This window comes from Marmota monax, unplaced genomic scaffold (genome assembly GCF_021218885.2).
Source record: "Marmota monax isolate L192 unplaced genomic scaffold, Marmota_monax_Labrador192_F-V1.1 WCK01_AAM20220418_F8-fsc00215, whole genome shotgun sequence".
In the NCBI taxonomy this organism is placed as follows: Eukaryota; Metazoa; Chordata; class Mammalia; order Rodentia; family Sciuridae; genus Marmota; species Marmota monax.
The window spans coordinates 1441034-1468824 of record NW_026695214.1 but is presented as its reverse complement, the minus strand read 5'-3'; the positions used below and the strand labels follow the sequence as shown (position 1 = coordinate 1468824).

Sequence of the window (27791 nt, the reverse complement as noted above, 5' to 3'; positions counted from 1 at the left end):
AACTAATGTTTGCCATGTAACAGAGGGCCATTCTCTGACTCAAAGCACCGGTACAAATTGGTAATGGCAACATCTGCAACTTAGGACCATGAGAAGCTAACTCAAGTAATGTATGTGCTTCAATTTTAAATAATAGAAGAATGATAATTCCGGTATAGGTGAGTGCGTGGGAAGTAGGAAGTCCACTGTTCGTTATGCGTACATACTAGCGAATCCGTATTTCTCGGAAACAAAAGTGTACAAGCAGAGAAAAACATACAGTGGCCAAAAAATCAATGGTGAACTATTAGAAACAACGCCTGAGTGCCCATCATGAAATTTCATGGTGTATTCATTCAGTAGAATCTATGCAGCTGTTAGGAAAATAGATGTAAATGCACATATAGACATGAAAGAGAGCTACGTGAAAACGACACCGAGAGGACCTTGCGCGGTACAGTACGAACCCGGCATCGGAAACACGATGCGGCGCTGAAGGCACGTTTCTCCGTGCAGTGTCCCTTGCCCCCGTCCGCATCTTTTCAGCTGAGTAACTGGCCCTGCTCTACCGCGTGGTTCCGAAGGACCTGGCCAATCACATTCTTGCTGGAGTTGGAAAGGCAGTTGGCACTGCTCTCTCCTTTTCAACCTTTGGTAATGGGAATTTTGAATCCAGGGGTGCTGCACCACTGAGCTGCGCTTTCTTTTATTTTGAGGCAGGGCCTAAGTTGCTGAGGCTGGCCTGGAACTTGAGCTCCTCTGGCCTCAGCCTCCCGAGGTGTCACCGTACGTGGCTCTCTTTTGGAATCTCAGGAAGGCAAAACTGCACCAAGTTGATTAAAGAGCTAATCTGTTTTCATTTTCTACTTGAGAGTGGGGCAGCAGGTCAAAAAGGAGTGTCGTGGAAAGCTCAGGCGAGGAGTGGGTCGGGCTTACACGAGGAAAGGGCGGGGACAGCAGACCCCAGTGGGCCAGAGGTCCGGTCACTTTCTCCGTGAAGGGCAAAGCCCAGGGCACGTCCCAGGACTGCCAGCCCAGCCTGTGTCTGCACCTGGCCCTCCCGCTCGCTCCTGGCGTCCGGGGAGCGCGGACGGCCCGCCCCGGCGGCCTCCGGGAGAGGTCTTCAGCAGCCTGGGCTCCGGGCTCCTCTGCATCTCCGTGGTTCACACCGGTCCTATCAAGAAGCCGTCCTCCAGCCCAGCCCGCCGGCACCGCAGCCGGTCCTCCCTCCTTCCCCAGCTCCCTCCCGCCGGCCTTCTCCCCCGCCCCCATTCCTGCCCCTCACGTCCCGGTCCCTGCGCCCACCGCGCCCCACCCGCTTGTCACGGGATCCGCGGAGGCCTCTGGGAGACGGGGGGGCTCCCTGCGGCCTCGGCTCCGCTCGGGTTCGCCCGGCCGCGCGCGGGCTTCTGGGAGGTGTAGTCCGGCCTTGTCCGCGCAGGCGCACCGCGGCCTGGAGGGCCTAGCGGGTGCGGTCATTGTCCTGGCACGTTTTGCAGGTGAGTCCACCCTCTACGCGGCCGAGGCGATCCGGCCCCCGGAAGGGACAGACTTGGGGATAGGGCGTCTATGCGGGGAGAGGGATGAGTATGCAGGAGAGGGCGTGCACGCGGGTAGAGGGACGAGTATGCAGGAGAGGGCGTGCACAAGGCGAGGAGCTGCTTGCGGGGAGAGGGCGTGCACGCGGCGAGGGGGCGTGTACGTGGCGAGGGGGCGTGCACGCGGGGAGAGGGCGTGCACGCGGCGAGGAGCGTGTACGGGGCGAGGGGGCGTGCACGGGGCGGGGGGGGGGCGAGTGTAGGGACTGGGGAGGGAGTAGAGACAGGAGAGAGCGTGTTTGTTCAAGGTTCTGCAGTGTCTCAGTGCAGGTCTGCTTGGGGGACTGGGTGGCCCTGCCTTTGTGTGTGCGCCAAGGTCCTTCATACACAAACGCTTCATCAGAGTCCTTGTCTCTGTGTGAGGACGTTTCCGCTGGTACCCTGGGCCCCAGTCTCTGGTGTGATCTCTGTCCATGGTGTCTCTGCGCTGCCCTCTGGGTGTCCACCTGTGTGTAGCTTTTCCTTCTGTGTCTGGGGGAGCGGGAGTGTCGCCTGAGTGTTTCTGGGTGTGAGTGCCTGTCTGGGTGGGTGCACACGTGCAGGTGCGTGTGCTCCTTCCACGGTGTGTGTGCCAGCCCGTGGGCGCCTGAGCCTGGGGCCTAGAGAGCCACTGCCTCCGGCCCACACTTCTCCTAGTCCGCTCCCGGCCTCCCCCTACTGTCCCTGGCCTGGCGAGGATGGGCTGGAGGGGCGGGTCCTGGGCGTGCAGGGGGTGTGTGAAGGACTGGGCGGGGCTGCAGCTTCTCCCTCTGCCTCCCAGGGGCGTGCCTGAAGGGCCGCTCGCTCTTTTCCCACAGGAGTCCTCTCTCCGGAGGGTGTCGAGCTGGTGTCGGTCTGGGCACTTTTCCAGGGCTCCTGAGATTGTCTTACACACGGGAAACCGAGGCTCCGACGTTAAGGGGGCCACCCAAGGCTGCGCCCAGGCATCCAGGTTCCAGGGCCCCCTTTCCCTTTCTGCTCAGCTGAGACAGGTTACAGGTTTCCCTAAGGGAGGCTCCCTTGGAAACTGGAAATACCGGGAAGCTCAGGGGAAGAAGGGGAACGAGAAGCCGCTGAGTTTGCAGCTCGTGGAAGCCACACTGAGTGCCACCTCACCCGCTGCGCTCCTGGCCACGTTGCTTCTAGGGCTACTTTATGATTTCTGGGACTCTTTCTATTCATGGGCAGCTTGCGCCATTAAAAAAAAATCAAGTTATATTTTGTGATTTCGTGAGTATACAGACAAGTGTAGTTAAGGTTGCCTTAGACTAACCTTTTTTTTCTTATGATTTTAAAATAAATCAGACTTTGCCCAGGCCCTGCAGGTATTATGGGGCCCTGCTGTGTGTGGACAGGTTAAGTAGACTGTGGTCACTGCCATAGTCCAGCCAAAGGAACCAGTGTGGTGACCTCAGTGCCAGGGTGAGTGCTAGAGATCATTGACCCAGAAGAGATACGGTTTAAAAATTAAATTCTGTTAAAAAATTCACGATGGGACTCTAAGCTTGCTGCACCCAGGGGCACAACTCAGAGGAGTAGAAAGAAAACAATAATTAGCAGCCCCCCTCCCCATTTCCATTCCACACCTCAAGGTACCAGCCTTGCCCAGCACTTCTGGAAAACTGGGCACCACTTAGTAAAACCATGAACACATGGACAGGAACAAGACTGTCTTTTGTTCTCCAGAAGTGACCTAAAGTGACCTGTTCTCCTTGTCAGAGGCCCCTCCATTTATGTGACCTGTTCCTTTGGTCACCGGGTTCATTGGTTTCCAGCCCCCCACCTGCTCCCAGCAGGGATGGAGCCCAGCCTTCATGTGATAGGCAGGGCTGCCGCCCTCACTTTATTTCCAGTCTCTAGTTGCCCAGACTGGAGCTTGAGATCCTCCTGCCTCAGCCTCCCAGGAAGCTGGGATTACAGGCCTGTGCCTCTGAGTGCCCAGCTACTTTCTGCTTCCTGCTTGGCTTTCAGGACAGCGCCCTTCTAGGCGCACTACCTGTCCCCCTAGTCACTCATCAGGCTCGCACGCTCTCGTGCGCGTGCTCGCTCTCTCTCTCTCTCTCTCTTTGCGCTTTACCTCTGAGGCACCCCAGCCCTTTTTAAAGATGGACACGATATCTCTTCTTTATTCATCTTTATGTGGTGCTGAGGATGGAGCCCGTGCCTCACGTGTGTGAGGCAAGCGCTTTGCTGCTGAGCTATAACCCCAGCCCCTCCTTTTTAATTTTTTGAGACAGGGTCTCACTAGGTTTCTGAGGCTGTCCTCACACTTGCTATCTTCCCGCGTCACCTCCTAAGGACCTGAGATTAAGGTGTGTGCCACTGGCCCAGCACGTCCAGGGTTTCTGTTGGTTGAGGTGGTTTTACATTTTGTTCTGCTCCTGGCTCTGGGAGCAGTGCTGCAGTGAACTTGGTGTATTCCGTGTGTGACTTCTCATAGCTGTGGCAGATCCCAGGGTTGTGTCCTGCCCACTCACTTCTAGAAGGAGGGTGAGGACCCCCACCCCTTCAGCAGCCTGTGGGGAGTCCCACTTCCTGGTCCCTTGCCCCGTAAGACGTGGCTTTGTTCTGGAATCAGCGCTGTATTTGGGCATCTCCTATGTGACAGATGTCCTAGATTTCTGAGATGCCATCCAAAACTGCTAATCCTGTGCTCCGCCAGGGACTTCTGTCTGGGGGGAAGACAGGTGACCCTCTAAAGGCAGCACTGATGGTGTAATGAAGTGTGCTGGGGCAAGACCCGAGTGGGCTGCGGCTGAAGGGCTCAGGGCCGGGAGCGCCTTCTCCAGGTGACCTCTGAGCTGACCCGAGGCTCTGGGTGGGAAGAGAACCCTGCAGAGGCAGAGGCCATTCCTACACCCCGGGGGAACGCCTGTTCTCGGCTCTGCCCTTGCCATGACAAGGCCTGGCTTGGTGCTGTGGCTGCTTTTGTCTCGGGTTCTTGCCCTGGAAGCTGGTTTACAAGTGCTGAGGCTGGACTGGGAGGCTCTTCTGAGCAGAGCACTTGCCTGTTCCAACCCCAGTACCCCGACAGGGTAGATGCTGGTTCTAGCCCCCAAGTGGCACCATTCAGGCTCCAGGCTGGGCAGGAGTCTGTGCTGAGTAATGACATTTTGCTAAGCTCCCAGTAATTTTGGAGTTTTGACAGATGGCAGTTGTTGAAGGTCCATCGTGGAGGGGGCCTGGGCTTTCCCAGGTGATCTCCAGGTTGTAGATGTTCAGGGCTGTGCTGGGCCTTGGTGTTGCCCTGACCTGAGCCAGCTGTCCTGGGCCTTGGTGTTGCCCTGACCTGAGCCAGCTGTCCTGGGCCTTGGTGTTGCCCTGAGACCTGAGCCAGCTGTCCTGGGCCTTGGTGTTGCCCTGACCTGAGCCAGCTGTCCTGGGCCTTGGTGTTGCCCTGACCTGAGCCAGCTGTCCTGGGCCTTGGTGTTGCCCTGACCTGAGCCAGCTGTGCTGGGCCTTGGTGTTGCCCTGACCTGAGCCAGCTGTGCTGGGCCTTGGTGTTGCCCTGACCTGAGCCAGCTGTCCTGGGCCTTGGTGTTGCCCTGAGACCTGAGCCAGCTGTCCTGGGCCTTGGTGTTGCCCTGAGACCTGAGCCAGCTGTCCTGGGCCTTGGTGTTGCCCTGACCTGAGCCAGCTGTCCTGGGCCTTGGTGTTGCCCTGACCTGAGCCAGCTGTCCTGGGCCTTGGTGTTGCCCTGACCTGAGCCAGCTGTCCTGGGCCTTGGTGTTGCCCTGACCTGAGCCAGCTGTCCTGGGCCTTGGTGTTGCCCTGACCTGAGCCAGCTGTCCTGGGCCTTGGTGTTGCCCTGACCTGAGCCAGCTGTGCTGGGCCTTGGTGTTGCCCTGACCTGAGCCAGCTGTGCTGGGCCTTGGTGTTGCCCTGACCTGAGCCAGCTGTGCTGGGCCTTGGTGTTGCCCTGACCTGAGCCAGCTGTCCTGGGCCTTGGTGTTGCCCTGACCTGAGCCAGCTGTGCTGGGCCTTGGTGTTGCCCTGACCTGAGCCAGCTGTGCTGGGCCTTGGTGTTGCCCTGACCTGAGCCAGCTGTCCTGGGCCTTGGTGTTGCCCTGACCTGAGCCAGCTGTGCTGGGCCTTGGTGTTGCCCTGACCTGAGCCAGCTGTGCTGGGCCTTGGTGTTGCCCTGACCTGAGCCAGCTGTGCTGGGCCTTGGTGTTGCCCTGAGACCTGAGCCAGCTGTCCTGGGCCTTGGTGTTGCCCTGACCTGAGCCAGCTGTCCTGGGCCTTGGTGTTGCCCTGACCTGAGCCAGCTGTGCTGGGCCTTGGTGTTGCCCTGACCTGAGCCAGCTGTCCTGGGCCTTGGTGTTGCCCTGACCTGAGCCAGCTGTCCTGGGCCTTGGTGTTGCCCTGACCTGAGCCAGCTGTCCTGGGCCTTGGTGTTGCCCTGACCTGAGCCAGCTGTCCTGGGCCTTGGTGTTGCCCTGACCTGAGCCAGCTGTCCTGGGCCTTGGTGTTGCCCCGACCTGAGCCAGCTGTCCTGGGCCTTGGTGTTGCCCCGACCTGAGCCAGCTGTCCTGGGCCTTGGTGTTGCCCTGACCTGAGCCAGCTGTCCTGGGCCTTGGTGTTGCCCTGACCTGAGCCAGCTGTGCTGGGCCTTGGTGTTGCCCTGACCTGAGCCAGCTGTCCTGGGCCTTGGTGTTGCCCTGACCTGAGCCAGCTGTGCTGGGCCTTGGTGTTGCCCTGACCTGAGCCAGCTGTCCTGGGCCTTGGTGTTGCCCTGACCTGAGCCAGCTGTCCTGGGCCTTGGTGTTGCCCTGACCTGAGCCAGCTGTCCTGGGCCTTGGTGTTGCCCTGACCTGAGCCAGCTGTCCTGGGCCTTGGTGTTGCCCTGACCTGAGCCAGCTGTCCTGGGCCTTGGTGTTGCCCTGACCTGAGCCAGCTGTCCTGGGCCTTGGTGTTGCCCTGACCTGAGCCAGCTGTCCTGGGCCTGCAGTGTTGCCCTGAGACCTGAGCCAGCTGTCCTGGGCCTGCAGTGTTGCCCTGAGACCTGAGCCAGCTGTCCTGGGCCTTGGTGTTGCCCTGACCTGAGCCAGCTGTCCTGGGCCTTGGTGTTGCCCTGACCTGAGCCAGCTGTCCTGGGCCTTGGTGTTGCCCTGACCTGAGCCAGCTGTCCTGGGCCTTGGTGTTGCCCTGACCTGAGCCAGCTGTGCTGGGCCTTGGTGTTGCCCTGACCTGAGCCAGCTGTGCTGGGCCTTGGTGTTGCCCTGACCTGAGCCAGCTGTGCTGGGCCTTGGTGTTGCCCTGACCTGAGCCAGCTGTGCTGGGCCTTGGTGTTGCCCTGACCTGAGCCAGCTGTGCTGGGCCTGCAGTGTTGCCCTGACCTGAGCCAGCTGTGCTGGGCCTGCAGTGTTGCCCTGACCTGAGCCAGCTGTCCTGGGCCTTGGTGTTGCCCTGACCTGAGCCAGCTGTCCTGGGCCTTGGTGTTGCCCTGACCTGAGCCAGCTGTGCTGGGCCTTGGTGTTGCCCTGACCTGAGCCAGCTGTGCTGGGCCTTGGTGTTGCCCTGACCTGAGCCAGCTGTGCTGGGCCTTGGTGTTGCCCTGAGACCTGAGCCAGCTGTCCTGGGCCTTGGTGTTGCCCTGACCTGAGCCAGCTGTCCTGGGCCTTGGTGTTGCCCTGACCTGAGCCAGCTGTGCTGGGCCTTGGTGTTGCCCTGACCTGAGCCAGCTGTCCTGGGCCTTGGTGTTGCCCTGACCTGAGCCAGCTGTGCTGGGCCTTGGTGTTGCCCTGACCTGAGCCAGCTGTGCTGGGCCTTGGTGTTGCCCTGACCTGAGCCAGCTGTGCTGGGCCTTGGTGTTGCCCTGACCTGAGCCAGCTGTCCTGGGCCTTGGTGTTGCCCTGACCTGAGCCAGCTGTGCTGGGCCTTGGTGTTGCCCTGACCTGAGCCAGCTGTCCTGGGCCTTGGTGTTGCCCTGACCTGAGCCAGCTGTGCTGGGCCTTGGTGTTGCCCTGAGACCTGAGCCAGCTGCCCTATTTCTTCAGCTTCATTTAAGTCAGTCCCTGATTCTTCTTCCTACACCAGCAGTTTTCAGTGCCCCCTGGACTGGTGTGCGCAGAAGCTGAGTGTGGCTGTGATCAGGGAGGCGCAGACCAAATGGCCGGCCAGGGGACTGACCAGGTGGAAAGTCCTGCCTGGGGTCGGGGTCGGGGCTGGGGCCTGGGCCCTGCTTGCCTTTTGTCCCAAGGGAGCTCAGGAGGTGAGGTGATGACCCAGGCCGTGGCCACTGGCTCTTTCTCAGCATGGGGAACCCGCCTCTGAGGGCCCTGGACAGCCACATGAGGTCTGCCCTTGGGAACAAACATGGCTCTCGCCCATAGTAAGGACCGCAGCATGAGGTCTGGGAGCACCCGAGGGGCTGGGGCTGGGCAGGGAGCGGGAGGCACTGGGAGGAGCCGGGGGTCCTGCTCCCCCGAAGGCTGTGTGTGGTAGAGCAGCCCTGTGACGTGCATCCGGGAGGCCATGGGCTACTGTTAAGCCCGTGGACACCGACGTACTCCACCCACTCCAGTCCTGGCTCCCATCTGGGGCAGAGGATTGGCTCTCTTGGCCTCAGTTCCCCCATGTGAAGTGGGTGGGTAGTAGTGCCCACTTCTGGGCAAACAGGGCTTCCATGAGATCATGTGTGCAGTGCCTTGCCTGCAGTAAGCCCCCTCAACACGGGCCCTCCTGTGTCCTCCTGTGTGTGTGTCCTCCTGTGTGTCCTTGTGAGGCCAGGCCTGACCTCTCACCTGGTCCCCGTCCCCCACATCCACAGCTCTGTTGGTCCCTCAGGACCATCCTCTTCCCCTGATGATCGTGTCCCGGTGGAGAGATGGCTGCTCAGCTGCCGACTGACGTACCGCTGGTGAGTCACGTCACCCCTGCCCTCCTTTCAGAAGACTCGGGCCCAGGGCACAGGGCTCTTGCTTCCCCATGAGCCTCCACCGACACAGACCCCTCCAGGGCCCTAGTCCCCAGCTGTCTCCTGGGGGCTGTGTGTGCCTTGGTAAGGAGGGCATGACCTTGTCCGGCACCCTCCAGGGCTGGGGGCCAGCTATGCAGGACAGGGCAGTGCCCAAGTGGCCTGGCCTGCCCTTGGACTCCCAGGTGGGCCCCTGGTGAGGGGTGGCTTAAACACGTTATGCTGGGGCTGGGGATGTGGCTCAAGCGGTAGCATGCTCGCCTGGCATGCGTGCGGCCCGGGTTCGATCCTCAGCACCACATACAAACAAAGATGTTGTGACCGCTAAGAACTAAAAAATAAATATTAAAAAAATTCTCTCTCTCTCTCTGTCTCTCTCTCTCCCTCTCCCTCTCCCACTCTCTCTTTAAAAAAAAAAAAAACACGTTATGCTGAATAACACGGGCCTGGTGAGGTGCTGCTGGGCATGTGGCCCTTAGAAGTGGACACGCAGCACTAAATGTCCATTGTGGGCGTCCACCTGTGCTGTGACAGGACACACACCTGTGGAAGCAGGCACACCCCATCTAGGAGGTGGGGGACCTCCAGTGAGAGGGAGGAGAATATGGGGGCCCACATGGGGTCTTCAGTCCCAGCCACGATGCTTTATCTTTAGCTGGGGGGGGGGGGGTGGCTGTTGGATTTTTTTCCCAGAAACTTACGTTTAGACCAGAAATAGTTTGTAATAAAAGTAGGTGGCATATAAGTACTCGGCCCAGAGCACTGGGCGTCAGGACGCGGGTGCTGAGGCCGCACGTCCACGCACAGGCCTCTGTCCGGGAGGAGCCCGTGGGCGCTGGAGTTGAGTTGAGATCTTCCTTCTGGGGGAGCGCTGTTGTAAAGGGCGAGCGAGTGTTGGCTCTGCTGCTTCAACCTCGAGGGTGGTTTTGATCCAATTTTATGCCGCCAGGTCCCCGGCCTTTGAACCTGTGCTGACGTGCCTTGTTTGCCGCAGCACCCGTGTGCGCCCGTGCGCCTGGCCCTCCTCTTTCCCATAGTGCAAGGGTGTGCTCTAGTTGTGTGCAGCAGTGGGGCTCGTTGTCACATAGTCACACACGCACGCAGTGTGACACGGAGTCTGCCAGCGGCATCCCCAGGGCTTCCCCGTCCGCCTCTCCCCCCCCAGCTCCTTTTCTCCGCTCTGCTGATCACCTTCATTTTTCGTGAGATCCTCCCCACTTTCCTTTCCGTTTTCCTCTCTAGCTGACAGGTATGAGAGAACACACGTGACCTTTGACCTGGGCTTACTTCACTCAACATGATGGTCTCTAGTTTCATCCATTTTTCCTGCCAATGACATGGTTTCGTTCTTCTTTATGGCTGAGTAAAACTCCATTGTGTGTCGGGGCTGGGGTGGTGGCTCAGTGGTAGAGCGCTTGTCTCGAATGCATGAGGCCCTGGGTTCGATCCTCAGCACCACAGAAGAATAAATAAATAAAAATAAACATATTGTATCTCTCTACAACTAAAAAAGAAGAAAACTCCATTGTGTATAAATCCCACATTTTCTTTATCCATTCACCTGTTGATGGACACCTAGGCTGCTTCCATATTTTGGCTGCTGTGGATTGTGCTGCAGAAACATGGGTGTGCGTGTTTGCTGTAGTAAGAGTGGTGTAGCTGGCCATGGTGGTGGTGGCTCCACGTCCAGTCTTTTGAGGAGCCTCCATACTGATTTCCATAGTCGTCCTGCTGATTTATAACCCAGCTTTGTAAACGTGTTCCTTTTTCTCCACACCCTCTGCAGCATTTACCACTGCTTCTACTCTTGGTGACTGCCATTCCAACTGGAGTCAGGTGAGATTTCATTGTAGTTTTGATTTGTGTTTTCTTAATTGGTAATGATGTTGAACTTTATATTTATTTATATATATATATATATATATATATATATATATATATATATATATTTGTTGGCCTTTTGTATTTCTTCTTTTGATAAGTGTTGGTTTAGTTCATCTGCCTATTTTTTCTGGTGTTGAGTTTTTTGAGTTTTTATAATTCTGGATATTAATCCTCCATCAGAAGAGTAGCTAGTAAAGATTTTCTTCCATTCTGTAGGTCTTTCTTGGAATTCTTACTTGTTTCCTTTGTTGTGCAGAAGTTTCTAAATTTGATGCCATTCCATTTATTAACTCTTGGCATTATTTCCTGAGCTTTGAGTCCTATGGAGAAAGTCATTGCCTGTTGGAGTGTTGACCCTATTTTTTTTTTCCAAAAATTTCATGGTTTCTGGTCTAATTTCTAGGTCTTCAATCCATTTTGAGTTGATTTTTGTGCAGGCTGGGTGATAAGACTTTCATCTCATTCTTTCACCTATGGGCAGCCACTCTTCCCAGCACCATTTGTTGAAATGTGTGTTTTTGGCGTCTTCATCACGGATCAGATGGCTGTGTCTGTCTCGGGGTCTTCTGTCTGTTCCTCTGGTGTGTGCATCTGTTTTTATACCACTATGATGCAGCTTTTGTCACTGTAGCTCTGTCGGGATGACTCTAGTATCACTGGGTTTCTGTTTGTTTGTTTATAATTGCTTTATTCTGGATCTTTCATTCTTCCAAATTAATTTTCTAGTTCTCTGAAGAATGTTGTTGGTACTTTGATGGGATTGCATTGATCTGTGTGTTGCTCTTGGTACTATGGCCATTTTAACAATATTAATCCCGCCTGTCCATGAACATGGGAGGGCTTTCTCCGTCTTCAAAGTCTTCTAAAGATTTCATTCTTCAGTCTTCTATGATTTTCATTGTAGAGGTCTTCCACCTCCTTAGGTAGATTGATTCCTAGCTATTTTTTTTTTGAGGCTATTGTGAATGGAATTGTTTTCCTGATTTCTTTATCACAGACTCATTACTAGTGTATTTATTATTGGTGATTCTATTGCTTTTGCAACCAGCTACTTGGCTGAATTTGTTTATTAGCTCCAGCAGTCTTTTGGTAGAGTTTTTTTTTTTAGGTCTTCTGAGTATAGGATCATCTTGTCTGCAGTGATAGTTTGACTTATTCCTTCCCTATTTTTACCCTTTTTATTTCCTTCTCTTGCCTAATTGCTCTGGCTAGCATTTCTTTTTTCTTTTTTTTTACTATTTATTTATTTATTTATTGTTGTTTGTTCAAAACATTGCAAAGCTCTTGACATATCATATTTCATACATTTGATTCAAGTGGGTTATGAACTCCCATTTTTACCCCAAATACAGATTGCAGAATCACATCGGTTACACATCCATGTTTTTACATATTGCCATGCTAGTGTCTGTTGTATTCTGCTGCCTTTCCTATCCTCTACTATCCCCCCTCCCCTCCCCTCCCATCTTCTCTCTCTACCCCCTCTACTGTGATTCATTTCTCTCCCTTGTTTATTTTCCCTTTCCCCTCACTTCCTCTTGTATGTAATTTTGTATAACCCTGAGGGTCTCCTTCCATTTCCATGCAATTTCCCTTCTCTCTCCCTTTCCCTCCCACCTCTTATTCCTGTTTAGTGTTAATCTTTTTCTCATGCTCTTCCTCCCTGCTCTGTTCTTAGTTGCTCTCCTTATATCAAAGAAGACATTTGGCATTTGTTTTTTAGGGATTGGCTAGCTTCACTTAGCATAATCTGCTCTAATGCCATCCATTTCCCTGCAAATGCCATGATTTTGTCATTTTGTAGTGCTGAGTAATACTCCATTGTGTATAAATGCCACATTTTTTTTATCTATTCATCTATTGAAGGGCATCTAGGTTGGTTCCACAGTCTAGCTATTGTGAATTGAGCTGCTATGAACATCGATGTAGCAGTGTCCCTGTAGCATGCTCTTTTAAGGTCTTCAGGGAATAGTCCGAGAAGGGCAATAGCTGGGCCAAATGGTGGTTCCATTCCCAGCTTTCCCAGGAATCTCCATACTGCTTTCCAGATTGGCCGTACCAATTTGCAGCCCCACCAGCAATGTACAAGTGTACCCTTTTCCCCACATCCTCGCCAGCACTTGTTGTTGTTTGACTTCATAATGGTTGCCAATCTTACTGGAGTGAGATGGTATCTTAGGGTGGTTTTGATTTGCATTTCTCTGACTGCTAGAGATGGTGAGCATTTTTTCATGTACTTCTTGATTGACTGTATGTCCTCCTCTGAGAAGTGTCTGTTCAGGTCCTTGGCCCATTTGTTGATTGGGTTATTTGTTATCTTATTGTTTAATTTTTTGAGTTCTTTGTATACTCTGGATATTAGGGCTCTATCTGAAGTGTGAGGAGTAAAGATTTGTTCCCAGGGTGTAGGCTCCCTATTTACCTCTCTTATTGTTTCTGTTGCTGAGAAAAAAACTTTTTAGTTTGAGTAAGTCCCATTTGTTGATTCTTGTTTTTAACTCTTGTGCTATGGGTGTCCTATTAAGGAATTTGGAGCCCGACCCCACAATATGTAGATTGGGGCCAACTTTTTCTTCTATCAGACACAGAGTCTCTGTTTTGATATCTAGCTCCTTGATCCATTTTGAGTTAACTTTTGTGCATGGCGAGAGAAGGGGATTCAGTTTCATTTTGTTGCATGTGGATTTCCAGTTTTCCCAGCACCATTTGTTGAAGATGCTATCCTTCCTCCATTGCATGCTTTTAGCACCTTTATCAAATATAAGATAGTTGTAATTTTGTAGATTGGTCTCTGTGTCCTCTATTCTGTACCATTGGTCCACCCGCCTGTTTTGGTACCAGTACCATGCTGTTTTTGTTACTATTGCTCTGTAGTATAGTTTGAAATCTGGTATCGCTATACTGCCTGATTCACCTTTCCTGCTTAGAATTGCTTTTGCTATTCTGGGTCTTTTATTTTTCCATATGAATTTCATGATGGCTTTATCTATTTCTACAAGAAATACCGTTGGGATTTTGATTGGCATTGCATTAAACCTATAGAGAACTTTTGGTAATGTCGCCATTTTGATGATGTTAGTTCTGCCTATCCATGAACAGGGAATATTTTTCCATCTTCTAAGATCTTTATGGCTAGTATTTCTAATGCTATGTGGAACAGGAATGGTGAGTAGACAGTTTGTCTTGTTCCAGGTTCTAAAGGGGATACTTTTAAGTTTTTACTCATTCACTATGATGTTGGCCTTTATGATGTTGAGATAGGTTCCTTTTATGCCTCCATTTTTTAGTTTTTTTTTTATCATGAATGAGTACTGAATTTTGTCAGAGGCTTTCACTGCATCTGTTGAGATGATTAAGTGATTTTTATCCTGCTATTTATGTGATGAATCACGTTTACTTACTTGCATTTTTTTTGAAATATGTTTTTAGTTGTAGATGGACACAATATCTTTATTTTATTTATTTTTATGTGGTGTTGCGAATAGAACCCAAGGCCTCACATGTGCAAGGTGAGTGTTCGACCACTGAGCCCCGGCCCCAGCCCTTGATTTGCATAGTAAGCCACCCTGTATCCCTGGGAAAAGTCCACCTTGGTCATGATGCACGTCTTCTTCATAAGTTGTTGAACACAATTTGCCAAGTTTTATTAAGGATTTTTTGGATCTAATTTCATTGGGGATTTTTGATCTGTAGTCTTCTTTCCTTGATATGTCCTATCTGGTTTGGTATTTGGCTTCATAGAATGAATTCTAAGTGTCCCATCCCTCTCTATTTCATGGAATAATTTGAGGATCATTGGCGTTTATCTCTTCTTTAAAGGACTGATAGAATTCAGCTGAGAATCCATCTGTTCCTGGGCTTTTCTTTGTCAGAAGACTTTTTATTATTGCTTCTATCTCGTTTCTAGCTATCGGTCTATATGGTTTCCATGTTCTCTTGATTCAATTTTGGCAGGTCATATGTGTCTAGAAGTGTATCTGTTTTTTCTAGGTTTTCCAATTAACTGAAGTATACACTTTCAAAATAGTTCTTAATTATCCTATGATGTCTGCGGTGATTTCTCCTTTTCACCTCTAATTTCCTTAGTTTGGGGTCTTCTCTTTTGTGCAGTGTGGCTAAGGGCTTCTCAATTTTATCTTTTCAAAGAATCAACTTTTTGTTTCATTGATTCTTGGTATTTTTTAATTCTCAATTTCATTGATTTCAGCTCTGATCTATTTTCTTCCTTATACTGGTCTTGGAATTGGTTTTTCTCTTGTTTTTCAAGGGCCTTGAGAGGCATCATCAGATTGTGGATTTCCGGTCTCTGAGTTCCCAGGTAGGGTTTCTCGTAGCTGTAGACTTTGCTCTTAGAGCTGTCCCTCATAGTGACACAGAGTCGTGTCGCTGTTCTCATTTCATTCTAAGAATTTCCACATTTCTCCTGTGATTTCTTCTGTCACCCGTTCATGATCCAGAAGAGTGTTGTCCAGTCTCCGTATGCTTACATAGTGTCTATGGGGTTTTGGTGTTGATTTATAATCAGATGCAAGGGATCGTCTCAGTTTTCTGTGTGTTTGCTAAGAGTTGCTTCATGGACTAAAACATGGTTTATTTTGCAGAAGGTTCCATGAGCTGCTGAGAAGAAAGTGTATGAGCTTCTGTTGGATGGAATGTTCTATAGAGTCTGTCATCGCCGTCTGAGACTCCAGTGAGTCTTAACTGAGTTAGATAGGTCTGGGTGAACTGTCTACTTGTGAGAGGGGTGTGTTGAGATCACCCAGTATTATTGTATGTTGGGTCTGTCTGAGTCTTTAATTTGAATATTATCTATTTTATATACTTAGGTGCACCAGTGTTTGGGGCATAAATATCTACTATTGTCATGTCTTCTGGTGGTGTTGATCCCTTTACCACTGTCAAGTGACCTTCTGTGTGTCTTCTGGTTTGGGTGTGAAGTCTGCTTTGTGAGATACCAGAGTAGCTGCTCCTGCCCACTTGGGGGCTGCTTTTGCATGGGATGTAAACTTGTGCCTTTCGTCTTCAGCCTGTGAGTCCTGTGCCTGGAAGGTGCATCTCTTCAGTCCACACAGAGTGGGTCTGGTTTTTAATCCATTCTGCCAGCCTGTGTCTTTGGATTGGACAGTTGAGACCACTTACACTTAATATTATCATAGAGAGGTGTTTTTTTTTTTTTTTAACTAATTGTTGCTATTTTGTTTTACTTCCAGTGTTTCATTTGGTCCCATTTCTCATTTGCCAGACGGGTGCACTCCCAGGGTGGGGCGGCTGCAGCGTTCTGTGGGTGCACCTCTGGTGGGTGGGCTTAGGGCAGATCAGGCCTCAGGGCTTGCTGGGTGGTGACTGCTCTAGAGAGACGAGGTCAGGGCACCCTAGGGCCTGGCACTTGCCCCCCTCTGCTGGGAGTCTGGGTCTCAGGAGTCCCCCTGGGATCCCACTCATGAGGCAGGGAGCCACTCCCTCACCCACAGTGCTGCCCACAAACACAGCCGTCCCCAGGCTCCGTCCCGAGTGTGTTCATGCTGGCCTTTCATATTCCTGACCCGCTTCGGCTCGAAGGAGAAGCGGTGGGCTGCCTGAGTGTCTCTGACGTGGGTCCCCTGGGTGCCGTCTTCTCTGTGCCTGTTTTATGCACATCCTGCTAGCCATACCCTGGCCCCACGGCACGCCTGCGGGGCCAGCTTGGTGGAGTTTGCTGTGACCTCGGCTCCACAGCAGCCCTCCTGCAGCCGCCCTCCGAGTCCTCTGGCTGTTTCCCAATCATGCACATGAACAGATCATGGAAGGAAGTTGCCAGAGGTAAGGAGATACATGATCACTAGTAAATACATGATCATAGGGTAGAAAACCCATAAGAAAACGTGTAGGAGATGAGATTCACCCGGAAGACCTCCCGCAGAGGAGCACTCCACAGTGTTCAGGTCGGTCTCTTTCTCCCGGGACACTCACGTTGTTTTGCAGAAATAACGACGACCCTGGCTAAGCAGTCTTGTATTCTGCTTTTTAATCAAAGACTCCATCCTGGTGTTTCTCCACATTGTTTAAAACTCCTCTGTGACATCTGTGGGTGACGACATGGGTCTCTGCGTGGTGTCCCTGGTTCCTCATGGTTCCCTTGTTGAACACGTGCTGGTCTCCCACGTTCTGGTCACCACTGTGGTCGAGGGACACAGGCGGGTCCACTCTTCCCGGGTCTTAGATGATGTCTTAGGAGCGTCTCCTGAGAAGGAGCCGTGGCCGAGCAGGCCTGTCGGTGTAGCTGTCCAGGTGTGTTGGGGCAGGTGAGTCCCCACGGGTGAGTACCAGAGGGCTTCCGCTGGCTGGCCACTGTCCATGTGTGACCGGTGCTGGATGCAGAAGACACGTGGACAAAGGGATAGATGGATTTAAGAGATAGTGGTGCCCCTGGAGCATGATAGGTGACATATGGTAACACCGGACCTCTTTCCAAGTGGCAGTGTTTGAATTATTGCTGGGCTTAATTCTTAGAAAATGTTTATTAGCCATTTCTTTTATTTTTTTTTTACTTTTAATTTTTAAAAATCCAACTTTTAGGGGGCTGGGGATGTGGCTCAAGCGGTAGCGCGCTCGCCTGGCATGCGTGTGGCCCGGGTTCGATAAATATTAAAAAAAAAAAATCCAACTTTTAAATACTTTGTATTTTAAAATTTAAAAAACCGCTATCTATTTGGCCCTTCCTGTAGGAGGTGGGTGGGGTCTTGTGCTCCCTGGCCTGCGGGAACCTCGTGTCCTAGACAGGAGAAGTGTGTGTGTGCTCACAAGAGCGTGTAATGCATAGATAGGTGGCGGCTGCTCCTCCAGGTTCGCCTTTTCTCGCTCACTTAATTTGTTCGTTTCACTTTATTTCTGGTTGCAAAAGCTTTTTGTGTCGGAGGTCGCGTCCATGCTGGCCTGCAGGGCCTCCGTGGTGCTCAGCCTGTGCAAGGCCTCGCCGCCCGCAGGTCAGCAGCAGTGGCATCTTGTCCTGCCTGCTGCTTGTCCCCTGAGCACTCCGCGTGGCTGCTGGCTCCGGCCGCAGCTCGTTCTGCTGTAGGAGCGTGTGCATGGACTCACTCCTGCGCCCGGCTTGCTGCGTCTTCACCGAGGGCTTGCCCTCACCTGCCGCCAAGTTCTGGTAAACTCACCGTTGTGGCACCATCGCCACTATCGATTTTAGATCGTTTATCACCTCCAAAAGACCGTGTGGCCTTTAGCCCTCCCTCCTGTTCTGCCCGTAAACCTGGCCCGTGGCGACCTTGGTTCGCCCTTTGTCTCGATAGACTGCGTCTCAGGTCCATGAAGGCATGCAATAGGAGCTCTTCTGTGACTTTTTTTTTCACTTAGCCAAATACGACAGGGTGTGTCCCTGAGGACACGTGCGCTCCCTTCAGCGCAGCTGTGAGACTCCAGTGCACACCCATGTCCGCCCACGCGGCCTGTCTCCCCCTGTTGGCTTTATGGACCAGTTGACCCAGAACTGAAACTCCAGCACTGGACACTACCTCCCGGCCCCCACCCCCGCCCGAGACCGGCTGCCCTCGTCCTCCCTCACAGTGGAATTCTGCAGTTCTGGTGGCCGGCAGATCTGACGTGGTACGTTGTCCCCGAGGCCCACCGTGCTGCAGCAGGGCTCGGGTCTTCCTCTGTCAGGCCGCCTGGGTTCCTCCTGGGCGGATCTGGCTGTGCCCCCCGCGGGATGCTGCCACCTCTGGGCTTGCGAGCAGAGCTGTGAGAGCACAGTTGCAGGCACAGGGTGCCCCCTGAGGTCCAGAGTCAGGTCCCGGCAAGGAGGGGAAGGGGCTGGCTGGGCTGAGGAGGGGAGAGCGCCGAGGCAGAGGAGCAGCAGGTGAGGTGCAGGGCAGGCGGGCAGGGTTGGGGTCCCGTCGGGATGCGGACGTTGTGCCTGGACACTCCCAAATTTTCCCATCCGCCCTCTCGCTGGTTCCCGAGAGGCATTAGGATCCGGGCTCGGGATCCAGCCCTGGATTTCCATGCCTGGTGTCCACTAGCTGCCGTGTGACCAGAGGAGGGGCTGTTTTAGTCAGCTTTTTGCTGCTGGGACCAAAAGACCCGAGAAAAACAGAGGAGGAAGAGTTTATTTGGGGGCTCACAATTTCAGAGTCTTTTAGTCCATAGATGGCCACCTGTGTTCCCTGGGCCTGAGGTGAGGCAGAACATCAGGACAGAGTGCGTGTGCAGGAGGGCATCTGAGGACACGGCACCAGGAAACAGAGAGAGCTCTCCTCTCCACGACAAGATAAACGCCCCAAGGCACAGCCCCCAGGACACCTCCTCCAGCCACAGCCCGGCCACCTCCAGTTACATGCTAACCCCGCCAGGGGACTGATGCCCGGTCAGGTGGGCAGCTCACGACCCAGCCTCTCCCCCCACACCGCTCGTGGGGGCGCCTCACATCTCAACCGCGCAGGGTCTGCCCCTCTGCGCCGGCCGCCCCCTGCACCTGCCAGCTCTCTGCAGCACCTGCTCCTGGCAGGGCCCAGCGGGCCGTGGGGAACCAGGAGTGCTGGGGCAGGCAGGAAGGGGCTGGGAGAGGTCACGAGAGGTGACAGGCCGCCGTGGCTGTCTAGGGGCCTGCCTGAATTAGTGAGTGGGTCAGCGTGGGAAGTGCTGTGTCCATCTACCGGGTGGCTGTACAGGGCCATCAGGAGCTGTCCTCCCACCCCGGAGACTGACGCCCTGGCAAGTTGCCCACAGGACTCCACCCTTCTGAAGGCGGGGGAGGGGTCTGCCCTGGCACTGTCCCTGTGGCTGGGTGGCATGCGTGTGGCACATGGCTGCCATCTTGGCTGGGTTCTGCATCATGGCCGGCCAGGGCTACTGCTGCAGGATGACCTCGTCGTGACTGATCACTTCCCCAGCCACCGTGTCTCAGTCCAGTCAGGACCCTGGGGAGTCAGGACGTGCCCTTACAAATGTTTGGGGCACAGCCCTTGATCTGACCCATGACACCGCCCAGAAGGGCTGCACCGAGCAGCTGGGAGGAAGTGAGGGCCACTGCTCTGTGACCCTTCTGCCACCATCTGCTGCTCCGCTGTGGCGTGGTCTCATGGTTCCAGCCTGTGCCTCAAGGACTGCTCCCCACCCCAGCCGCCTGACCACCTGCTAGGGCCCAGCTCGGCTCCATGGACCCTCTTCCAGAAGCCCCCCAGCTCTCCAGACTGTGCGCAGCCTCACCCTAAAGCCACCCTTATGAGGTGCTTCAGAGCTCTGCTCAGCCCCCTGTGGCCGCATCTCCAGACCCTGGTCACCCGCCTGCCCGGGAGGCACCTGTCCCTCCTCCCTGTCTGCCCCTGGCTTCACAGACATCCCTAAATCCTGCCGGTGTTTCCCGCCACACCTCCAGAGCTCTGTGAGGAGGGCCTGGCGGTGAGTGGTGCGGGTCTGTCTGCAGGAGTCAGTGACACTCAGGGACCTGACTGTGGACTTCACCCAGGAGGAGTGGCAGCAGCTGGAGCCTGCCCAGAAGGACCTGCACAGGGATGTCACGCTGCAGAACTACAGGACCCTGGTCTCTCTGGGTCAGGGTGGTACTGTGGCGTCCCCTGCAGCCCATAACAGGACCACAAAGTCACAGGAAAAGGATCCTGCCAGGAAGGGTGTGGGGCCGCTAGAAGGTGCAGCTGAGGAGCTGGCACAGAGGGTACGTTCCTGGTCCTGTCATGGCTTGAGGCTCAAAGTCAGGTTGGTAGGTGACATGAGGATGATTTCTTCACATGTATAACCAAGGGGTCATGATCCATCAACGACCCCTGGGAACAAAGGGCAGAAAGACTAAGTGAGAGATAGGTAATCAGACCACACTGACAGGAGCTGGCAGTTCACAGACACACAAGGTGACACACAGGTCACAGCCTGAAGTTTCAAAACACTTTCCTGATAGAAGTTTACAAATTGAGAGATCATCCTTTTGGAATACACTAAGATCAATGAGAAAGACGTCTGCCTCACGAGGGTTTGGGGCCAGAGACCCACTTCAGGAGTGCAGTCTGGCAAGTCTCTTGGAGGACAGTTGGTATCAGTAAGTCACATTTTTAACAGTCCACTTTTAAGGTCTGTCCTTCAGGCCCCTTCCATAAGTGGGGGAAGTGTGTGGGAAAAAAACCAAAGGACAAGACCTAGTCATCGGCCACATTGCACAGTCTGGGCATTGCCCTGTGGAGGGAGCCCCACCCGCACCTGGAGTGGTCCTGTCTCCTTCGTGGATGGTTTTGGGCTACGACTGGCCTGCGATTCACAGCACATACGTGCAGTGCACAGTGCCACCAGGGCCATGACAGGACAGCATGTCCACCACCACCCTTGTTGCCCTTGGAGATCACTCCTGCCTCCCGGCCCTCTCCTGTGGCCGGGGTTTGGTCCCTGTAGTGTCTCCGCGTGTCCTTGATTCTGTGCACACACAGCCACAGGGCGTGCACCTTCGTGTCCGGTTCCCTGACCTGGTGGTGGTGCTCATGATGCTCCCAAGTGGCCGTGTGTCTCAGCAGTCTGTTTCTCCTCCTCGCCGTGCATCATGCCACCGTGTGGGCACCTGCGGTTTGTCTACCCAGCCACTTGTTGAGTATTCGGACTGTTTCCAGTTCACTCTGTCATGCACAAAGCCCCAGAGAGCATGCGTGTCCAGGGCCTGGGCTCAGGTCCAGGTCCACCAGCCTTGCCCTTTTCCGGCCTGGCTTTCCACACAGATGGGTGGCCTCATCGCCCTGGCCCTCATCTGGAGTCGACAGTCTTCCCTGTGTCCCGTGCCTTGTGTGTTATCTCTGTCAGGCCTCAAGCCTGGGGCATGCTCCCTTTCAAATCAGTTAGGTCATGGCGGAGTTTTGAGAGTTCCCGTTCCTGGTGCAAGTCTTTGAGCAGGTGTGCTGGGCAAACATCTCCCCGCCTTCTGGGGGCTCTCTTTTCCCTTTCTTGATGGTGTCATTTGAAACACAGTTTCTAATTTCCATGATGGTTTTGGGGTAGACTGGCCTACCATCTAATTTCTGATTTCCATAATTTCTAGTCCCGTTTATCTGTTTTGTTGTATTTGTGCTTTTGGTGGCAGAGTGTTGCAGGGGGTCAACTCCTATATTCTTCTCAAGTTCTGTTTTAGCTCTTCCTTAGGTCTGGGATCCACTGGGGATTCATTTTTATGAGCGGTGTAGGAAAGGGTCCAAATTGTTCCTTTGTGTGGGCACCTGGTGCCCAGCGTTTGTTGAAGAGCAGAGAGGTCTTTAACTTGGTGAACTCCAGTGTATCAACGTTTTTTCTTTTATGGATAGTATTTTTGGTGTCAAATCTAAGATATCTTTTCCCAAGGCCCTGAAGGCTTCATTCTGAGTTTTCTTTTGTAATTTGTAGAGCATGGGCAGGGGATAGAAAGGGACAAGAAATGGGTGTGGTGGGGCCCACCTGTACCCCTGGAGACCCAAGGGCAGCCCTGCTCCTGGGCAGCGGGGGCAGGAGAACCACAAGTTCAGGCCAGCCTGGGCATCTCAGTGAACCCATCTCAATGTAAAACATAAAAGGGACTGGGGATGTGGCTCTGTGGTAGAGCACCCCTGGGTTCAATCCCCAGGACCCCCCCACACACACGAAGGATGGGCAGTTCATGGGGGGGGGGCAGGCCTGGGGAGTCCACAGGCCACCGGCAGGCCCCGACTCCATTGCCAGTGTGTTGGGTCTGATCTGGTGTCCCCAGGATGGAGGTGCGTGAAGAGGAGGCCGCGTTGGGAGGGTGGGGAGCCTGTGGGTCGCTCTTTGGGTGAGAACCTGTGGTGGCTGCAGGAGCTCTGGCCCCACTGGCGCCAGTTGTGCATGCAGTGGCACTTACACCGGTGGTGGGAGGAAAGGGGAGCAGCAAGGACGACTGCTAAGTCTCTAAGAATATACTTAAAAATTGTGATAAAATATACATAAAACTTACAATTTTGATCATTTTTAAGTGTGGTTTAATATCATTAGGTTCGTTCACTCTGTAGTGCAGACATCGCCACCATCCACCTGGAGAACTGTCTGGTCTTGGGACCTGATACCCGCAGCTGCTCCCACCCCGGCGACGCTGTGGCCGCAGCCTCCTGCCAGGCGCCTCCTGCGGGCGACACCTGCAGCCGCTGACTGAGGCTCCTGCAGGGGTCGTTTTCTTGTTAGGCTCACAGGAGAGAAGGAGCGTCAGACGCTCAGAGGGGACGTGGGGGTGGGGGCGCCCCCAGGGCTGCGGAGACCACGGGTGGAACGCAGGAGTGGCCTGCACCCTGCAGGGTGAGGGTGGCACCCCGAGCACCCCACTTCGCCGCCAACGCTGCCAATTTCTCCCTTTGCCTGACACCCAGAAGCCGGTGGCAGGTCAGACGGGAGGCAGGTGAGGAGCAGAGTCACCAGCACGCGTCACCTGTGGACACTTTAGTACGAGCGAGCGCCGAGGCTCGGGCGCACTGGGCGAGGGTGGAGCCTGCGCGCAGCCTCGGCTGCCCTCCCGCGTGCCAATCGCGTCCAAGCCTCAGTGCGACTCCGGAGCTCACAGCCGCCCTTCTCCCTCCCAGAAGGGGCGTTTTTTGCCCCCTCGGTCCTTCAGCCACACGCACCCGCACCCTGCTTCCCCGCTCGCTCGCTCTCCCAGATCCCAGCGCGTGATTTCTCGCCCGGCCCTGCCTTGCCAGCGTCTTGGGGCTCCGTTGCCCAGTCCCGCTGTGGATGTTCCTCACGCAGCATCGCTGACTGCTTCTGTTTTTGTCGTTTTGTTTTGTTTTTCCAGACTGGGGGACTAGACCTGAAATGAAGGAGTTGGATGCTAAGGACGACACTGTAGAGGGCAAGGCACCTGCCAGGGCAGCCTTGGGAGGGCCTGAGAGGACCTGCGCCTGGGCAGGAGCGTGCACGCGGGGCAGCTGGGGTATGGGGTCTCGCGGGCAGCGGCGGCCCACTGACCAGGGCAGCAGCCTGGCAGAGGGCTTTGTCTCTGAGGGCCGTGAGTTCAAGGCCTCTACCACGCAGAGCGGCACCCCTGACCCGCTACCGCTGGAGGTGCCCGCGGAGCAGGGGGCCTGCCTGTTTGGGGTGCGTGGGGAGCGCCCCAGCGGTTCAGACCCTGGCAAGCGCCTGGCATCCTACGACTGCCGGGAGTGCGGCAAGGCCTTCGGTCGGAGTTCGTCCCTCGTAAAGCACCTGCGCATCCACACGGGCGAGAAGCCCTTCCGCTGTGACGTGTGCGGAAAGCCCTTCATTGAGCGCTCGTCCCTCACCATCCACCGGCGCGTGCACACGGGGGAGAAGCCCTACACGTGCGGGGACTGCGGCAAGGCCTTCAGCCAGCGCATGAACCTCGTAGTGCACCAGCGCACGCACACGGGCGAGAAGCCCTACGCGTGCCGTGTGTGCGGCAAGGCCTTCCGCAAGACCTCGTCCCTCACGCAGCATGAGCGCATCCACACGGGCGAGAAGCCCTACGCGTGCGGGGACTGCGGCAAGGCCTTCAGCCAGAACATGCACCTGATTGTGCACCAGCGCACGCACACGGGCGAGAAGCCATACGTGTGTCCCTTGTGTGGCAAGGCCTTCAGCCAGAATATGCATCTGACAGAGCACCGGCGCACGCACACGGGAGAGAAGCCGTACGCGTGCAAAGATTGTGGCAAGGCCTTCAACAAGAGCTCCTCGCTTACCTTGCACCAGAGGAATCACACTGGCGAGAAGCCGTACGTGTGCAACGAGTGCGGCAAGGCCTTCAGCCAGAGCTCCTACCTCATCCAGCACCAGAGGTTCCACATCGGAGTGAAGCCCTTCGAGTGCGCGCAGTGCGGCAAGGCCTTCAGCAAGAACTCGGCGCTCGCGCAGCACCAGCGCATCCACACGGGCGAGAAGCCCTACGAGTGCTACGTCTGCAAGAAGCACTTCACCGGGCGCTCGTCGCTTGTCGTGCACCAGATCGTGCACACCGGCGAGCGTCCCTACAAGTGCAGTGACTGCGGCAAGGCCTTCAGCCAGAGCGCGTACCTGATAGAGCACCAGCGCATCCACACGGGCGAGAAGCCCTACCGCTGCGCGCAGTGCGGGAAGTCCTTCATCAAGAACTCCTCGCTGACGGTGCACCTGCGCATCCACACCGGCGAGAAGCCCTACCGCTGCGCCGAGTGTGGGAAGACCTTCAGCCGCAACACGAACCTGACCCGGCACCTGCGAATCCACACCTGAGCTCAGCGGTGGACACCAGGTGGGTGGGCTGCGCCGTGCAGGTCAGTGGGGCCGTTCTGTCTTTGGAGCACATGATGACTGACCCCAGGAGGCCCAGGAATGTGGGCATCCTTGGAAGGCTTTTTGCTCCAACATGCCCTCCTAGGAAGGTAAGCAAGTCCCTGGATACCTGGTGTATTTGGGGACTTTGTAAGGTTTCTGAGGTCCAGTTAGTAATGGAACTTAGGCCGGGGGCCCAGTCCTATGTGTGAATACCACAGGAGCTTGGCAAATGGCAGTGTCTCGGGGCTGCATGTCAGCAGGACTAAGGGGCAGGTGGGAGGAGGGTGAAGACTGGGCTCTTACTCCCTTTGTCATGCGTGCCCTGAATCCAGATATCAGTTTGTCCCATCTCAGTTTTCTCCATGGGTTAAAGGTCCTTCCCACTCGCAGTCCGTCCTGTCCTGCTGGATCCCAGTTCTTGGTAAGGGAGGGAAGGTCCCCATGCCGTAGTTAGCAAATAACAATACCTGCTTTGAATGCCAAAGTTAGAGTCGTCTGTTAGGATTTTTAAAAATAAAGCTTTTGATTAAGGGAGACTAGGTCATTTTAAGTGATCTTTTAAGTGTAAGAGATAGGATGCCAGTCCTGTGTCAAAGTCGACTTCGGAGATGGAGGGGAGAGTGGGAGGGAGGGAACCAAGGCTGCGCCAGGTTCAGGTCCCTGTGGGGTTCAGGGAGGCATGCACTTCAGCAGACTGTTCCTGCAGTTATTTTAGCAGCTAGGCTTGAAGGTAAGTGCCGAGCCCATTCCTGCTGTCACAGGAAGAGCCCTCCGCTGGGTAGCCATGTGCAGTGGCACAGCACTGCCTACAACAGTCCTGGAGCTGGGAGGGCCAAGGTGCCCGCAGGTTTGGTGCCTGAAGAGGCCCATTCTTTATAGACTGCCTCTGTGTGTCTTCCCTGTGCTCCTTGGGCCTCTTACAGGGGCTCTGCCCCTAGGACCCCTCCTCCCAGAGGCCACTTCTTCATGTGGTCCCACCATGAATGTGAGGGACACCGACACCCAGGTTTGCTGGACCTTGTACTGCACCTCCTGGCTGACTGGAAGCTCTGCCTGCACCTGGGGGGCCCAGCACCCCACAGGCTTTCTCTGGGGCCTTTAGGCCACCTTTTAATACTGACATTGATAGAACTGGTTCTGAACGCCCTGGAATTTCTGATGATTCCCACTTTTTGATACTGGTGTATATGAAGAATAAAAAAGTCATTTAAAGGTCACTTTGGTATCACAAGTACACTTTGTAAGGCGAGTGGGGGAAAGTGCCCTCCTGGCACGTATAAGCAAGCTGGACCGTTTTCCAGCTGGAAGCTGGTCGAGTGTCCGGTGGGCTTGGTCCAGGCACTCGGTGGTGGAGCCCTTGCTGTCTGAGTCTCTGGCTCTCCTTCATGAGTTGGCATCCCCCATGACTTCCTGTGGGACCTTGCCGTTCGCAGCAGCCCCTCGGCCGCATCCTGATGGAGAGAGAAGACTTCTTCCAGTCTTTGGGGGAAGAAATCCTAAGCTTCCTTCTGTTGGGTTCACCCATGAACTGACCTCTGCACAGAGGTGGCGTGTGCTGGTAAGAGCAGATCTGGGCCCTTTCCGCACTCCCAAATAGCTCTAGTGAAGGATGGTATCAATGCCACTGTCTACCCTTGATGTGGGTGTCCAGGTCAGTCCCTCCACATCACAGTAGGGGAGACGAGTGGCAGTGTGGAGAATATGACCTGGTCATCTGCCTGGGTCAGCAAGAATCCAGGAGGACTCCTCCCGCTGACTGCCTCATGAGCGTGGTTCTCACTGCACATGTCTCTTGGAGGCCATCGCCATGTCTGTTCCCTGTGTGTTAGCCAGGAGGTGGGGCAGGGGCCGCAGGGGCGCCTGCGTGTCCTGGTGGCTGACATTGCACCCACACTTCTGCTGCCGAGCAGGACGCCCCAGCCCTTCACAGAGGTGGGAGAGAATGGGGATACTGACATGTTGCTGTCCCACAGTGGCACGTGCCCAAGACATTGTGGGACCAAAAGGCAAAGTGTGGTGGGATAGAGCCCAGGGGAAGTGGCTCCTCGCCAGCCTCATAACCCCACCGTGTCCTGTGTAACTCCTGGGCTTTGGATTCCTCGGCTTGAAAATGAGAACATAGTGGCACCCCCCAGGTCACAGAGCACCGCTCACTATACCCTCCGGCTTGGGGCTCTCCGTCTCCCCTGATTGGCTCTCCTGTTTCTGTCACACACCTCCTGGGAGGCTGAAGGCGCAGGGCAGTGGCAGCTCTGCTCCACGGGCCATTCAGGACACAGGTTCTTCCCGTCTTACTGAGTGACTATCCCCCAGGGACGTCATGGGTATAGATAGGTTCCTGTGGGAACTGAGCTGCTGCTATACCCAGGGTCCAGCCATCACGCGGCCGCGTGGTCATGACCCTGAAGGAAAAAATCCACCAACTGCAGGAGGCCCGTCCTTAGTGCTGATGGGCATCTTGATCTTGGAGACATTCACATGTGTAGACGTGAGATCTGGAGTTCAGTTGGATGGTGAATGGCCTCGCTGCCCGCGCCAGGACCGGGGCACAGTCTTGGCAATCTCCACACACCCGCCCACACCCCGTGGCGGCCTGGGTGGCAGGACCCGTTTGAGGCTGCCGGCATCCCTCACCCCTCTGCCCTCCTCCCTCTGTCAGGGGTGCTGGTGCCCAAGGGCGCCGTCTGGGCTTCTCACCCACCGCGTGGTGCTTTTCTGTGTGTGCTTCAGTTTCCTCACCTGCAAAGGGGTAAGTGACAGCGCCTGCAGCTGGGTGACAGTCCCAGCCCTGGACCCCGCACGGAGGCACCGGTGACTGCGCCTCCAGGGGCCTGGCTGCTGGCTCTTGCTGGCATCAAGCCGCGGTGAGGACTTAGGTTCCCAGATGCCCGGGCCAGACGCAGCGGGAGAGAATCTAAGGCACACAAGGCCTACCAGCTGGGCGTGCGGCGCTCAGGTCCCCTGCAGGGAAACCAAGCACAACCAGCCTGGGTGCTGCGGCCTCTCCAGCCCGACTCACCGCCGTCATCCGTGCTGTGCTTGGGGCTGCTGACCGTGGGGGCCATCGGCACCCGCAGCTCCTGCCCAGGGAGCCTGGCAGCCACCCGGCCCCGCCGGCCCCGCCCCGCCAGGCCCCGCCCCGCCAGCCCCGCCCACTCGCGTGAGACCCACCCATGATTGCCCACCCTGCTCTAGCCCCGCCC

General features: G+C 55.0%; 2 protein-coding genes and 1 long non-coding RNA gene across 5 annotated transcripts in view; 2 read left to right on the top strand and 1 right to left on the bottom strand.

The window, feature by feature from the left end:
- Positions 1-313: 313 nt before the first annotated feature.
- Positions 314-1597, bottom strand: LOC131423699 (uncharacterized). The gene is made up of 2 exons (XR_009225603.1): positions 1295-1597; positions 314-1153 (listed from the first exon to the last, which is right to left on the bottom strand). It is a non-coding gene; the product is annotated as an uncharacterized LOC131423699 (long non-coding RNA).
- Positions 1406-25805, top strand: Znf71 (zinc finger protein 71). 2 transcript variants are annotated; one of them, XM_046430992.2, is made up of 3 exons: positions 1444-1478; positions 8329-8418; positions 23111-25805. In XM_046430992.2, the coding sequence occupies exon 3, from the start codon at positions 23131-23133 to the stop codon at positions 24544-24546; it is 1416 nt and encodes a 471-aa protein (XP_046286948.1). In that variant the 5' UTR covers positions 1444-1478; positions 8329-8418; positions 23111-23130; the 3' UTR covers positions 24547-25805. The 2 variants fall into 2 exon arrangements, with proteins under 2 accessions (XP_046286951.1, XP_046286948.1); XM_046430995.1 differs by lacking the exon at positions 8329-8418 and having other exon boundaries at positions 1406-1478.
- Positions 1434-27791, top strand: part of Smim17 (small integral membrane protein 17) — a 53383-nt gene continuing 27025 nt past the window's right edge. Inside the window, exons 1-2 of one of the 2 annotated variants that reach the window (XM_058574764.1) lie at positions 1434-1478; positions 8329-8418. The gene's annotated coding sequence lies outside the window, so the exon portion shown is untranslated. Of the gene's footprint in view, positions 1479-8325; positions 8419-27791 lie in introns of those variants that run through there. The other variant, XM_046431049.2, reaches the window with a different exon arrangement.

Excerpts from the sequence above, each read along its gene's own strand:
- Znf71 (XM_046430995.1), top strand. The coding sequence starts at position 23,131 with ATGAAGGAGTTGGATGCTAAGGACGACACTGTAGAGGGCAAGGCACCT.